Source organism: Trichomycterus rosablanca, chromosome 9 (assembly GCF_030014385.1).
Source record: "Trichomycterus rosablanca isolate fTriRos1 chromosome 9, fTriRos1.hap1, whole genome shotgun sequence".
In the NCBI taxonomy this organism is placed as follows: domain Eukaryota; kingdom Metazoa; phylum Chordata; class Actinopteri; order Siluriformes; family Trichomycteridae; genus Trichomycterus; species Trichomycterus rosablanca.
In genome coordinates, this window is record NC_085996.1 from 15,643,400 (window position 1) to 15,659,568 (window position 16,169).

Sequence of the window (16,169 nt, forward strand, 5' to 3'; positions counted from 1 at the left end):
CAACCTGTGCAGCTCTGGTGAATTCCATGCCCAGGAGGGTTAAGGCAGTGCTGGATAATAATGGTGGTCACACAAAATATTGACACTTTGGGCACAATTTGGACATGTTCACTGTGGGGTGTACTCACTTATGTTGCCAGCCATTTAGACATTAATGGCTGTGTGTTGAGTTATTTTCAGAAGACAGTAAATCTACACTGCTATACAAGCTGTACACTGACTACTCTAAGTTATATCCAAGTTTCATGTCTATAGTGTTGTCCCATGAAAAGATATAATAAAATATTTGCAGAAATGTGAGGGGTGTACTCACTTTTGTGATACACTGTATATATACTGTATATTTATATATATATATATATATATATATATATATACAGTGTATCACAAAAGTGAGTACACCCCTCACATTTCTGCAGATATTTAAGTATATCTTTTCATGGGACAACACTGACAAAATGACACTTTGACACAATGAAAAGTAGTCTGTGTGCAGCTTATATAACAGTGTAAATTTATTCTTCCCTCAAAATAACTCAATATACAGCCATTAATGTCTAAACCACCGGCAACAAAAGTGAGTACACCCCTTAGTGAAAGTTCCTGAAGTGTCAATATTTTGTGTGGCCACCATTATTTCCCAGAACTGCCTTAACTCTCCTGGGAATGGAGTTTACCAGAGCTTCACAGGTTGCCACTGGAATGCTTTTCCACTCCTCCATGACGACATCACAGAGCTGGCGGATATTCGAGACTTTGCGCTCCTCCACCTTCCGCTTGAGGATGCCCCAAAGATGTTCTATTGGGTTTAGGTCTGGAGACATGCTTGGCCAGTCCATCACCTTTACCCTCAGCCTCTTCAATAAAGCAGTGGTCGTCTTAGACGTGTGTTTGGGGTCATTATCATGCTGGAACACTGCCCTGCGACCCAGTTTCCGGAGGGAGGGGATCATGCTCTGCTTCAGTATTTCACAGTACATATTGGAGTTCATGTGTCCCTCAATGAAATGTAACTCCCCAACACCTGCTGCACTCATGCAGCCCCAGACCATGGCATTCCCACCACCATGCTTGACTGTAGGCATGACACACTTATCTTTGTACTCCTCACCTGATTGCCGCCACACATGCTTGAGACCATCTGAACCAAACAAATTAATCTTGGTCTCATTAGACCATAGGACATGGTTCCAGTAAACCATGTCCTTTGTTGACATGTCTTCAGCAAACTGTTTGCGGGCTTTCTTGTGTAGAGACTTCAGAAGAGGCTTCCTTCTGGGGTGACAGCCATGCAGACCAATTTGATGTAGTGTGCGGCGTATGGTCTGAGCACTGACAGGCTGACCCCCCCACCTTTTCAATCTCTGCAGCAATGCTGACAGCACTCCTGCGCCTATCTTTCAAAGACAGCAGTTGGATGTGACGCTGAGCACGTGCACTCAGCTTCTTTGGACGACCAACGCGAGGTCTGTTCTGAGTGGACCCTGCTCTTTTAAAACGCTGGATGATCTTGGCCACTGTGCTGCAGCTCAGTTTCAGGGTGTTGGCAATCTTCTTGTAGCCTTGGCCATCTTCATGTAGCGCAACAATTCGTCTTTTAAGATCCTCAGAGAGTTCTTTGCCATGAGGTGCCATGTTGGAACTTTCAGTGACCAGTATGAGAGAGTGTGAAGCTCTCACTACTAAATTGAACACACCTGCTCCCTATGCACACCGGAGACCTAGTAACACTTACAAATCACATGACATTTTGGAGGGAAAATGACAAGCAGTGCTCAATTTGGACATTTAGGGGTGTAGTCTCTTAGGGGTGTACTCACTTTTGTTGCCGGTGGTTTAGACATTAATGGCTGTATATTGAGTTATTTTGAGGGAAGAATAAATTTACACTGTTATATAAGCTGCACACAGACTACTTTTCATTGTGTCAAAGTGTCATTTTGTCAGTGTTGTCCCATGAAAAGATATACTTAAATATCTGCAGAAATGTGAGGGGTGTACTCACTTTTGTGATACACTGTATATAAATGTTTTAGTGTTGATAATACATTAGATTACACTAATTAAATCTTTTTATGGTTTTCAGGTTTGTTATGGTTTCTTTTGAGTTTTTATTAAAGTGTGCAATAAACATGAACTCTGACCCTTTATCCCATTATAAAAATGACTTTTTTCGTTCAGGTATTAATCACGTTTGTAGAGGGTTTTTATTTTAAAATTGTATCTGTAAAAAAAATGACCTAAAGGAAAGTTGTCATATATATATTTGAGCAATAGAACACGAGAGGGAGTGTGTTATCATCACGGCTGTGATTCGGCTGTGTTATATTCGTGATAACACACGACCTCAAGTGTTCTATTGCTTTTATACAACAGTTTTCACAAAATAAAGAAACTTTTAGGTTAAACTTTCATTGCTTGCAAGTTTATTTTTATTTACTTGCAAAGGGTTGTGTGTGTCCTATCATAAATAATGCATTTTCAAACTTGGTAGGCTACTTCAGGCTACTTCAAAGACATGCAAGCAAAAATAATTTGTCCTTTATAATGTATAATGACTGATCTGTACATTTTAAGATATTAATTTGTACGTCATGATGGTTAAACTGGTTTATTATTTGTGAAATGCTAAACATCATCTGCTTATCCTGTGTTTTGGGCGTTTTTTCATGCTTTTTGGCAGAAAATTACTGTCGCAATCTGGCAACCCTGCCCAGAGTAGCTCAGTGTTGTCTTAAAAAACAAAAACAAACCCCGAATCAACAAAAGAATGTTCATTTGTAGTTCTAAACATATTTATGGTGTTTTTTACCCACTTTTTGTCTCTCCCACGATGTTATTCCTCTCTTCTACAGCGTCAATTACATGCAAATAAACCTTATGCAAATTAGGCGATGACGTCATTTAGCGACTTCTAGCGACTTTTAGGACAGCCAATAGCTACTTTCCTTACTGAGGAGTTGGCAACACTGCGCTCAGCGTCTGCGGGTAAATGCATTGACGCTCCGGGAATGTGTGAGTTAAGTTAACAAAATCGAGTCGATTTGTGATAAGTAGCTGATTCTGAACGAACTCGCCTTCAAGATGAACGTGTTCTAACGCATTTGTAGTCAATGAAATGTTAACACAACTGTACATATTTGACTTCCCTTGCAGTCTTAGAGAAATCGCCACTGATATATATATACAGTATACAGTATATATATATTAGAGATGCATGAGTACCGACACTAGCCGCGCTCATTAACTCGTACTCGCAAACGAGGCTCCGATACTAAACATCCGATACCTTGTGCCTAGTGCACGCAGGGATTTTCAACCTGTGGGGCGGCAGTGCTTGTCAAGTGACATTGCGAGATTTTTTTACTTCTAAAGCTAAAGCAATTCATTTTTCAACCACGGGAGACAGATTGAATTATTCTCACTGACCACGCTCACACGCACGTTTAATGTTATTTAGTTCCGGTAAGATAACCGGTTACAAAAGCAGCGACCGCTGTTATAGGACGTGTGTGTGTCTTTAATACTCTGTTCACAGTGTCGATACAAGTGATTCAGGAGTCGACTCATTTTAAGCGCAGCGTAAGTTTCTTTTCTCAGTCATCTCTCCGTGTTTACTGTTATAATGAATGATGCGGTTGTAAATAAACACCAAATACTACAGAACATTTTGTGTGACTCGCTTACATTATAAAGCTCAGGCTTAATTATACTGGTTATTACCACAGAGCGGGAGCCGACTCAGAGTCGTTTACGATTTACCGAGGTGAACCACGAATGTATGTGCTGATAGAATCGGCTCAGATGGGATCGGACTGTATTATCCTTTTAAAGTAAATATTTCAATCAGCAGAATCGCATCGCATGTATGATGTGCACAACGTTAATTACGTGCTTTTATTAATGAACGTTAACGTTAGCTTGTCAGAAGCTTTCTCAATGTGCGGTGTTGTTTTTTTTTACAATTAGTAATGGCAACCCTGGCAACTGTTCCACTGCACTATTTTACACTTAAAACTACACTATTCCATAATACTCCAGATTGCATCATTCTAAATAGGTATCGGTATCGGCGAGTACAAAAATACATGTACTTGTACTCGTACTCGGTTGGGAAAAAATGGTATCGATGCATCAAAAATGTACCCTTTTTTACAGGTACAGCTTTTTTTTTTACAGATACACATTTTTTACAATGTTTTTTGACAGGTGCACAGGTTTAGCTACATGTTTACCTACCAGTCTGTAGTAGGCGATTTCGAACACAGCTAGAGACGTGGCGGCCTCTGCCGAGGAAAAGTTGTTACTACAACAACACGTGAGAGTGCTGACAAAACACAGTGGCTAAACCACACTGTGCAACGACTGGCTTTATTTCGCTAGTTTACGCACGTTTTAGTGCATGAGAAAATCATGAACTTTAATGTTTTTTAACTAACAATGTTAACAAACACATGTGTAGGCTCATATGCTATAGCGCCTTGTTACGCGGACAGGACGCGCTAGAGTTTGGACTGGTAGCGGAGAAAAGACGTGGATGTAACCGCGGCCTACTGTATTCAGAAGAACTCATTTAAGTAGTAAGTTTTACCATGCATTTTTTTATCAGGAACACAAAACTAATACTGGGTCTAACACCTTTTTGACCCCTGTACTTTCAGAAGAGTCGTTTTTTATGGTACATATCCCACACTGGGCTGGTTTACGTAGACTATGCACTATTTAATGCAGATTTGTCAGCTGCACAGTGTGTAAATACTGTAAATCCCCATTCTACCACATCACGAAGGTGTTTGATGTATATTGGATTCAGACTTTGAGGATTGGGAGGCCACGGAGGTCATTAAACACTGATCAGCCATAACATTAGACCCACCTCCTTGTTTATATACTCACTGTCCATTTTATCAGCTCCACTTACCTTATAGAAGCACTTTGTAGTTCTACAATTACTGACTGTAGTCCGTGTATTTCTCTACACACCCTTTTAGCCTGCTTTCATCCTGTTCTTCAATGGTCAGGACCACCACAGAGCAGGTGTTATTATTTAGGTGTTGAATCATGCTCAGCACTGCAGTGACTCACTGTCCACTCTATTAGACACTCCTACCTAGTTGGTCCACCTTGTAGATGTAAAGTCAGAGACGATCGCTCATCTATTGCTGCTGTTTGCGTTGGTCATCTTCTAGACCTTCATCAGTGGTCACAGGACGCTGCCTACATGCACTGTTGGCTGGATGTTTTTGGTTGGTGGACTATTCTCAGTCCAGCAGTGACAGTGAGGTGTTTAAAAACTCCATCAGCATTGCTGTTTGTTCTACACATACCAGCTCAAAACACACCAACACACCACCACCATGTCAGTGTCACTGCAGTGCTGAGAATGACCCACTACATAAATAATACCTGCTCTGTAGTGGTCCTGTGGGGCTCCTGACCATTGAAGAACAGAATGAAAGGGGGCTAATAAAGCATGCAGAGAAACAGATGGACTACAGTCAGTAATTGTAGAACTTCAAAGTGATTCTATATGGTAAGTGAAGCTGATAAAATAGACAATGTGTGTAGAAACAAGGAGGTGGCTTTAATGTTATGGCTGATTGGTGTATTTATGAAACCAGTTTGAGATGACTTGTGCTTGGCAGGGCATTATCCAGCTAGTAGGCATTTTAACATGGATAAATTAGAACAATAAAGGGTTGCAAATTGTTAACAACGATACTAATATAAGATGTGATATTTCAACAATGCTTGATTAGTATTATGGGCTCCAATATTTACTAAAAATATTTCACACACCTTTACAGCACCTTGTGAACTGATATATATTTTTCATCAGGTAACAGGTTTGCCATCAGGTAATATTGGGCACTAGACAGCTAATGAAAGGACTGAACAATATACAAACACAACACTTGATGCTTTTCCTTGGTTTGTTCAATTTTCATCCACCGCTTTACCTTCGTCAGGGGTGTGACAGTCTGCCAATCCCCCCTAGGGCTTCTGCCATCTCCTCACACAATATGGCCAAATTCTATTAAATCAGTTATTTGCTTTTGACTGTGGCAAGAGTTTGGGAAAGGCCTCTTCTGTTCCAGCATGACTGTACGCATGTGGGAACACTAAGCAAGCTCTATAAAACCATGATTTGAGTATGGTGTGGCTACTAAAGGAACTCCAGCGGGCCGCACCACCCCACTAAACACCTTAATGACTTAAAGCATATATTGCAAGCCAGGACTTCTCTTTCAGTTTTAGCACCTTACCTCATGAATCCTTTTTTTTTTTTCTCAAAACAGGCAAAAAAAAAAATCCCATATACAGTAGTGTTCAAAAAATAGCAGTGATTTTAAAAAAGTGAATAAAGCACAAAATCATTATAATAAGTTTTATTTCCATAAATGCAAATGCACTGAAAATACTACACATTCAATTCTAAATCAAAACATTAACAAAATTTTGCCAGTTTATGTCAATCCTTTACAGAAAGTTAAGAAAAATGAATATTAGGCTGTTCAAAATAATAGCAGTGCCAGCATTTTTCATTAAAAACTCAAAAAAATTATCTATAACATGAAAAAATGTTTGAGGTTTTACTTTACTTTAAATTACTGAACTAATATTTAGTGGCAAAACAATTTCTGAGATCTGTGTTGCATGGAGTCGATCAACTTCTGGCACCTCTGAACAGGTATTCCAGTCCAGGATGATTAGACTACATTCCACAGTTCTTCTGCAATTTTGGGTTTTGCCTCAAAAAAACGCGTTTCAGATTTCAGCCCACAAGTTCTCTATGGGATTGAAGTCAGGGGATTGGGCTGGTCACTCTATTACCTCAATCTTGTTTGTCTGTAACCAAGATGTTTTGGGTCATTGTCATGTTGAAACACCCATTTTAAGGACATTTCTTCTTCAACATAGGGCAACATGATCTCCTCAAGTATTCTGATATATTTAAACTGATCCATGATCCCTCGTATGCGATAAATAGGTGTAACACCATGGTATGAGAAACATCCCATATCATCATTTTGTACCACCATGCTTTACTGTCTTCACTGTGTACTTTGGCTTGAATTCAGTGCTCGATGGTCGTCTGACATACTGTCTACCGCCACTAGACCCAAAAAGAACAATTTTGCTTTCACCAGTCCACAAAATGTTGAGCCGTTTCTCTTTGGACCAGTCAATGTGTTCTTGGCAAATGTTAACCCATTCAGGACACGTCTTTTTCTTAACAACGGGACTTTGCAAGGAGTTCTTGCTGGTAAATTGGCTTCACTTAATCATCTTCTGTACTCACTGGTAACTTCAGATGTTCCTAATTCTTTCTGGAGGTGATCACTGGCTGAGTATTTGCCATTTTGGCTATTCTTTGATCCATTTGAACAGTAGTTCCACGCTTCCTTCTGCATCTTTCAGGTTTTGGTTGTCACTTCAAGGCATTTGAGATCATTTTAGCTGAGCAGCCAATAATTTGCTGCACTTCTCTGTATGTTTTTCCCTCTACTATCAACTTTTTAATCAAAGTACGCTGTTCATCAGAACAATGTCTGGAACAACTCATTTTACCCAGTATTTCAGAAGGAAACGCGCTATGACCAAGCTGTGTAACATTTGCCACCCTCCTACCTTAAATAAGGACCAAAATTGACACACGTTCTTCTGCAGAATGAATGATTTCACCAATTGAACTCCTCACTGCTATTATTTTGAACAACCCCCTTTCAATCAATGCTTCAATTACTCAGAATGAGTGGCATGCATGTCCTAATTGTTGGGTTTGTTTTGTTTTCAATACTCTACTACACTTTCAAGTAAATTATTTGCTATGTAGAAATAGCATTTCTACTAAAAACAGTGATTTATCAGGTTAATGGTGTTGGACTGCTATTTTTTTGAACACCACTGTACACATACCAAATACATACACCGATCAGCCATAACATTAAATGCTAATGTGTGGTGGATCATTCTCAGCACTGCAGTGTGACACTGACATGGTGGTGGTGTGTTAGTGTGTGTTGTGCTGGTATGACTGGATAAGACACAGCAATGCTGCTGGAGTTTTTAAACACCTCACTCGCAACCAAAAACATCCAGCCAACAGTGCCCCTTGGGCAGCATCCTGTAACCACTGATGAAGGTCTAGAAGATGACCAACTCAAACAGCAGCAATAGATGAGTGATCGTCTCTGACTTTACATCTACAAGGTGGACCAACTAGGTAGGAGTGTCTAATAGAGCGGACAGTGAGTGGACCACGGTATTTAAAAACTCCAGCAGCGCTGCTGTGTCTGATCCCCTCATACCAGCACAACACACACTAACACACCACCACCATGTCAGTGTCACTGCAGTGCTGAGAATGACCCACCACCCAAATAATACCTGTTCTGTAGTGGTCCTGTGCGGGTCCTGACCATTAAAGAACGGCGAAAGCAGGTTAAAAAAGCATGGATTGTGGCAAGATGGACTACAGTCAGTAATTGTAGAACTACAAAGTGCTTCTATATGGTAAGTGGAGCTGATAAAAATGGACAGTGAGTGTAGAAACAAGGAGGTGGTTTTAATGTTATGGCTGATCGGTGTATGTACACATACCAAAATATTTTGGAAAGCCTTTTCAGAAAAATTGTCTTAATTTGTCTTAATGATCACTGTTCTGAAAAAGGGTGTCCAACAAGCAGAACGTCTTTAATTACAGCACAAAGGAATTCATTTTACCAGCTCATTGTATGTTAAGATTATTGGGGGCCGTCTACAATTTTAACATGTACATTTCAGTTTGTTCTTGGGGTTCCACACACTAGTTACTCACATGTGCATTCTGGTTTTAATTTTCAGTGGAACTTACACAGTAATTCTAATTGCTCATATTTGTTGTCTCTCAATGATTGTTGGCGGATTCGGAGAAAAAGAAAAATGATTAATTGTTTGTGTGTTTAAGTTTGTGAACATGGCAGATGATCCTCAGAGGAACTTCAGATCAGCATATTACGAGAAGGTTGGCTTCAGGGGTGTGGAAGAAAAGAAGTCACTTGAAATTCTCCTAAAGGATAATCCTCTTGGTAAGGTTATTACCATAAAATTACCAAAATTAGAAATGGCAACATTACTGACTTGGGCTTGATAATTATCTGCAAGCATGTAACATGTATGACCGTAACATACCTATGTGGAAACACAGCATTTGTTCTTTTTAAATTATTCTATTCTTTTATGAATAATTTTATTTATGCATTTTGTTCCCTTATCCTCCTAGTCTAGTCATATTCAAATACCAGGTTGTAGCTCCTCTACTGCTGCAGGCCCCTACACTGACTGAAGAGGGTTGTAACTAACAGGCTCCCCCTTCGACACCAGTTCGCCAACTGCTTCTTTTCACATGGACGAGGCAGGTTCCCACAGGGATCAGTATCTTGGACAGAGAGGCAAGGGCTGATTGCCAATATTCCCCATCTCTGTTCAAGCACCATCAACCAGCCAGTTGATGCAGCAGCAATGAGGAATCACTTTGGCTCACCCATCCTCAGATACAGCCAGTCATCTCTGTGTAGGCGTCTGGCGGACCAAAAGCAGAATTGAGTAGTGGGCTGGCCTGTTTTACTGCTGTGCCACTTGCATGCCCACTGTATTAATTCTAATGTCCTCCAATAGAATTATGCCATGTTTCAAACCTAGTAAAGAGAAGACAGTGCTGATTAATGTGCCAGCACACTGTATGGCCAAACATATGTGGACATCCCATTTCCTTCATTAGCAGAGTTTCTCCCTTTGCATCTACAATAGCCTCATCTATTTGGGAAAGCTTTTCACAAGATTTTGAAGGGTGTGTGGGAGAATTTGTGCCCCTTTAGTCTTTTTAGTCTAACTACTTTTTTTTCAAAGTAGTTATACTACTGTTAAAGCATTAGATCAAGTGTTCCCTAAAACAAAACCTTTCTTGTCTTTCAGATGTAGAGAAGTTAAGTACGTTCAGTCAGCGATTTCCGTTACCCTCCATGTACAGGATCCATGTATGGAAAGTTCTACTTGGTGAGTACGTGCAAAGGTTAATGCACAGTAAATTTATATTTATATTGAAAATAGAAGTGTGGCATGTGGAAAAAAATTAAACACCATGCCAGTTCTAAAATCAGTGGAGTTTTGACTAACATTACTATTTGAAATGTTAGTTAAGGAATTAAAAGAATTTGATTAAAAGAACACACTGCTACCTGTTAAGCATGGGAGTTGATCTGTTACAGTCTAATTCAAATTTAATGTTAGTTCTTTTTTCCATTAACTTCTTTATTCTGATCAGGGTCGCAGTGAATCCAGTTCTGCCTGGAAACATTGGGTTCAAGCCAAAAATACCCTGGACAGGGCACCAAACCATTACCCACCCAGACATAGCATTAATGTCTGTGTAGACTTTCAGCTGGCCAGTAGCACAGCTGAATCTACGCTGTTCTCAAGCTTAATAAAACTAAGACTATAATTTGGCAAAATGTAGTCCGGTCCACTGAATCCTAATTTTTGCTGCAGCATGGGTCAGAATGTGGCACAACAAAAGTTTAGGCTGCCTGCAGTGTTGGTCGTCATGTTGGAATGGTTAGGGGAATGTTTTCTTGTTTAAATGCCCCAGCCTCTGAGATCTGAGAATTGCTGTTGACCATGTGCAATCCTTGTCTAATTCCACTTATTGTAACTACTTTCAGCATGTTTATATCTAAAGTGAAACATCAGGTCAGAATTCAATAGAGCACATTTGAGATGGCAGAACAGGAGATTGTCAGCAGCTGACAAATCCACCTGACCTTATCCATCTTAAAGAAATGTTCGAAACACTTAATGGAATCCATGCCTTAATGAATTAAAGCTGCAATGAGAGCAAAGGGAGTTCTAGCCTGCATGGTGGTTTCTAATAAAGTGGCTGTTGATTGGTCTCCAGAGATAATTGTTTAACTGATTATTGTTTCACGTCCACTTTGCACAGGTATCCTGCCTCCACACAGCGATTCTCATATGCTGGTAGCAAGATACAGACAAGAGCAGTATGAGGATGTGAAAGAAGCTCTTCTGACCATGCGCTTTGTGCACACAGCTACACCACACACTGAACTCTACCTCCGCATGTACCAGCTGGAGAATCAGCAGTTGCCGTGCCGATCAGCGCTCACACATCCTGTGAGGACCTACTCACATCAATTATATTTATTGAGCTTTAATGGCATGACCATAGTTACAGTAATGACAAAGCTTTATTATGAAAGAAACAAGAAAGGAGCATTTAGAGCATTAAAGAGCTTTTATTTGATAGAAAAATAAACATACATGCTGTGTGTGTGTGTAAATTGCATCATAACATCTGAATGAAATCTAAAATGTATTGTTTGTTACAAAACCAACTAGCAACTGTGAAGTGAATTTCTATTTCTATACAATTCATTATTAATACAATAACTGAGCTTATGATTCAATTAACCTCTGATGCACAGTCAGTCTGATACAACTCAGTTCACCTTTGATGCGAAAACCAATCTTAGTTGCCTTGCATATGTTATTTACTTTCTGTTTCTTCTTCAAAAATCACAGTTTAAAGATATTTTCGCTGTGCTGAATTGAATAATTGCATGAAAATAAAAAAGTTTAAATGAGATCATAAAGTGATTATAATGAGATTATAAGGTTATCTTGCAATTACACCAGCAGACATGGGGGAAAATGGGTCTTACTAGAACTGTCATCAGTTGGTAAAATAATCCAATGTACATTTATCATTGAAACCTTTGTTTTATGCTTCAGGTTTGTTTTTTGTCTTTTTTACTTATAGTAATAGTTTTATTTTGTCAACAGATATTTCTCAAGGCCACTTTGGTGGTGCAACATAACATGTACTAGCCCACTACTGCTGAGAACCAGGGTTCAACTCTCAGCAGTTAGACTGACTATGTCTGAGGTGGCCCAACAGCCAAGCCTCTGTGAGGTGCACTTGTCAGCACGCTGATGGTCCTAAGGACTAGAATGATCTAAGGGGTTGCCGAAAATATGTAAATAAAGTAAAGAATTGTACAGAACTGTTGCACTTAATGTTACATACTAAGCACCTTCTTTATTTTACATTTAAATAAACAAGGCAAGCGTTTTGAAAAAATTCAATGTTTATAACCTTTTTAAACTCCTTGTGTTATTTTTAAACAATTTTTGAGTAAAGCAGGAAATAGCATTTGCCAAATTTAATTTTATGATGTCACAGAGAACTCCTAAAAATGTTTTCCATGTTGTTATGTTTCTAGTAGTATTATGAACTGAAGGTTGGTGGATAGGCTCTGTATAGGCTCATGTGACCACTTGTTTTGTTTTTTCTAAGGGTGAAGAAGATAAAGATTTTTTGGCTATTGCCAGGGTGATGGTGGAGATTGTAGATGATCCAGTGGACTGCTACTGGCTCATAAAGTGCTTTGTCAACCAGTTTAACCAGAAGTTTGGTGACTCTATACCTCACTTGGTAAGTATACATGTACATTTTTTTTTTCTTAATTATTGCCTAAAAGTATTTATAATATACACACAACCTTAAGAAATAGTTTGGGATCCACCAGATAGCTGATGTGTTTGTTCTATGCCGATTTGATCAAGACTTCTACTAGGGTAGCCATCATCCATGTAGCATGGGCACCTCAGTGAGTAATTTTGCTGCCAGTAAAAAATACATTTTGAAAAAAAAAGAGCTAATACAGCTAGCCCACCATCGCAGACAGCTTAAGCTTTCGAGTTTGAATCTTAGTTGTGCTGTATGCCTGAGGGAGGAAGGTCGACAGGGTTTTGTTGTTGCTGCAGAAATGTGACTTTTTTTTAGGGCATCTGCACTAGGAATGTAAATTCTGCCAATTTCAGATTGTTTTTTTCTTTTATGGCACTTTAATTTCACCTTGTTATTTAGAATATTAGAAACCAAGCATTTCAAACTAATTTTAAATACACACTGAAGTATTGTGGATGAATTGTGCTCTTGGCAAACTTTGTTACCAGGTCTACACCCAGAGCATTTAAGAATATGGTGGTTGTATCACATTTAACTTCTTGTTCACTTCTTTTTAGCCCAAGAGTTTGGAGCATTTTCTTTCCCAGGAGGACAGTCGTCTTCTGACCCATCTGAAGGGAACAGGCAGTCTGGCTGTACTGCCCTACTCGCTCTGGTTCAGACGCTGTTTTGCCAGCTGCTTGCCAGAGTCCAGTCTACAGAGGTTGGTACTAATTCACACCCTGAAACTTCAAATCATTGCTACACACACACAGATGAAGGACTTGTAGTTTGTGTCATGGCGGTCTTTAATGACTTCTGCAATTATTTTTCTGTGACTGCTTGAGGTGTAAACAACTTTGACCAATAATGGTTATTTAATAAGTTTATTGTATATTTGTAAACACATGGCAAAAATGCTGTTTTAAAAATACACATGCGGCAACTTGTTTTTATTCAGCCTTAGAAAATGTCAAGTTTTACCTGCATTTAATAAGGCAGTGTTTTAAGCAACTATTTAAAATTTTAAGATTGATTAAAAATGTAGGGGCCTTTATGAATTTTAAGAAATTGTAATAGTTTAATTAATAAATATAATTAATTAAAAGACGATTAAAATTTTTATGTAATTGGCCATAAATCTAGCCTGCATTTAAAAATTCAATCAATTCCTAATGCTCTACCTAGTCTGTGAGGATGATAGATCTCCAGAAATACATGAAACACTACAGTATATGGTCCTTAGAAATCATGGGCAATTAGTATGAAGTTACCCTTCCTTGAGTAAAAAAATGGTTGATTAATGCTTTTTGATACTTGATGAAATCATTTATATTTCAAGAAGAGCAGCACTCTTTGCTTGTCTCCACATACACCAATATCCATGTTTCTTTCTTTCTTGCTGTGTGTTGTGTGATTGGTTAAAAGAGTTTGGGACAAAGTGATCAGCGGCTCCTGTAAAATCCTAGTTTTTGTTGCTTTGGAGGTTCTGCTGAGCTACAAGATCAAGTTAATGGGAATGAGTCGACCAGAAGCTGTGGTTAATTTCCTCAGCAATGTAAGTGAACACACACACACACACACACACACACACACACACAGTGCTTGGGTTTACAGTGGATTGTGCATGCATCACCTGTAAAAAGTAACTGAGGTACCAATTTTAACAAATTAGCAATTATAGCTTTTAGTTATTCACATGGTTAATACTTAATTTGCATTTATAGAAACTTTCATACTATAAATATACACCGGTCAGCCATAACATTAAAACCACCTCCTTGTTTCTACACTCAATGTCCATTTTATCAGCTCCACTTACCATATAGAAGCACTTTGTAGTTCTACAATTACTGACTTACTAGTCCATCTGTTTCTCTGCATGCTTTGTTAGCCCCCTTTCATGCTGTTCTTCAATGATCGGGACTCTCCCAAAACTAGGAACTATTTAGGTACTATTTGGATGGTGGATCATTCTCAGCACTGCAGTCACACTGACATTGTGGTGGTGTGTTAGTTGGTGTTGTGCTCGTATGGGTGGATAAGACACAGCAGCACTGATGGAGTTTTTAAACACCTCACTGTTACTGCTGGACTGAGAATAGTCCACCAACCAAAAATATATCCAGCCAACAGCGCCCCATGGGCAGCGTCCTGTGACCACTGATGAAGGTCTAGATGGTGACCAACTCATACAGCAGCAATAGATGAGCGATCGTCTCTGACTTTACATCTACAAGGTGGACCAACCAGGCAGTGAGTGGACATGGTATTTAAAAACTCCAGCAGCACTGCTGTGTCTGATCCAATCATACCAGCACAACACACACTAACACACCACCACCATGTCAGTGTCACTGCAGTGCTGAGAATGATCCACCACCTAAATAATACCTGCTCTGTGGTGGTCCTGACCATTGAAGAACAGTCAAACAGATGGACTACAGTCAGTAATTGTAGAACTACAAAGTGCTTCTACATGGTAAGTGGAGCTGATAAAATGGACAGTGAGTGTAGAAACAAGGAGGTGGTTTTAATGTTATGGCTGATCAGTGTATATTTTGTCTTTATAGTGTATTTTAAACAAACCACTGTAGAATTTGCCGTATTTACCGTACTTCTGCTTGTGTAGATGCCGCAGGAGAACACAGATGCCATAGTGACCAAAGCCATTGATCTGTGGCACAAATACTGTGGAACTCCCATGCACTCTGTTTAACGCCTACTCAGTTGGATTAACACCCATGAACATGTCTTTTCTGAGGATTGTGTGGTGTTGGTAACTTTCAGACTGTCTTGATATGGGACAAGCAGGGAATTCTATAACACAAACAGCGACTATGGTCCTGTCTGGTGATATGACTCCGACTGTGGTCCTGTCTGGTGATATGACCCCAACTGTGGTCCTGTCTGGTGATATGACCAAACAACAAGAAACAGATGAGATGCCAAGTTCAGATTAAAGCTCCCTTAACTTCATCTTTTACTTTAAAGGTCTCTTTTTAATAAATGTTCTTTACATGAGAAACTGCATACATTGTCCAGAGAACAAAGGAAGGTCAGAAGACATGCACCTCCTCCTTTCATTGAATCTCTCAGCCAATAGCAGCAGAGGAGAAGAGCATTACATTAAGACTTGGAAACAAAATACATCCGTCAAAACACGTCGTACACATGGACTCACACATTCTCCAGTGCTGTGCTTATCGTCTTCAGTTTGTCAATTAAAATATTGAACATGTTTAAAGATTTGAGATGCACCTTGTGTATCTGTAATATTGTGAAAAACATGAACATTAAAAATGATTCTGTTTGATTTTTTTGTCTCACCACCACTCCATAACTACTTCTGACATGAAGGATTCAGCAAGAAGCAGGATTTGTGGCTTAGCAAGCTAACCTCAGGATTTACCAAGGTTTTACTGTATCACAAAGGCAGTTCCACATTTTACCAGGTCAGTCACCATGGCAACATACTCATCATGTTTAAGGTGAGGTCTAGCTCAAGGTGGATCTCCATAAAACGTGAAAGGCTATTACAGTTCTAAACATTCAAGTGTTTATTTAGTAGGACCGCATGGTGACACATCAAGCAGCATATGCAGCACAGCTTGAATCCTGGGTACCTGGGTTTAATCCTCACCTTTGGTCAGTATTTTGA

The 16,169-nt window shown here is 39.4% G+C and overlaps 1 protein-coding gene across 1 annotated transcript; it reads left to right on the plus strand.

The window, feature by feature from the left end:
- The first annotated feature begins 3,783 nt into the window (after positions 1-3,783).
- tbc1d7 (TBC1 domain family, member 7) lies at positions 3,784-15,824 on the plus strand. Its single transcript, XM_063001951.1, has 9 exons — positions 3,784-3,833; positions 4,463-4,580; positions 8,951-9,071; positions 9,958-10,038; positions 10,982-11,172; positions 12,356-12,493; positions 13,087-13,232; positions 13,937-14,066; positions 15,141-15,824. The coding sequence occupies exons 3-9, from the start codon at positions 8,960-8,962 to the stop codon at positions 15,225-15,227; spliced, it is 885 nt and encodes a 294-aa protein (XP_062858021.1). The 5' UTR covers positions 3,784-3,833; positions 4,463-4,580; positions 8,951-8,959; the 3' UTR covers positions 15,228-15,824.
- Positions 15,825-16,169: the final 345 nt, after the last annotated feature.

Bases quoted from the DNA above. Each gene is read 5' to 3' on its own strand.
- tbc1d7 (XM_063001951.1), top strand. From the start codon at position 8,960: ATGGCAGATGATCCTCAGAGGAACTTCAGATCAGCATATTACGAGAAG. The intron at 9,072-9,957 runs GTAAGGTTATTA...CTTGTCTTTCAG, and splicing joins CCTAAAGGATAATCCTCTTG to ATGTAGAGAAGTTAAGTACG. The intron at 12,494-13,086 runs GTAAGTATACAT...ACTTCTTTTTAG, and splicing joins GTGACTCTATACCTCACTTG to CCCAAGAGTTTGGAGCATTT.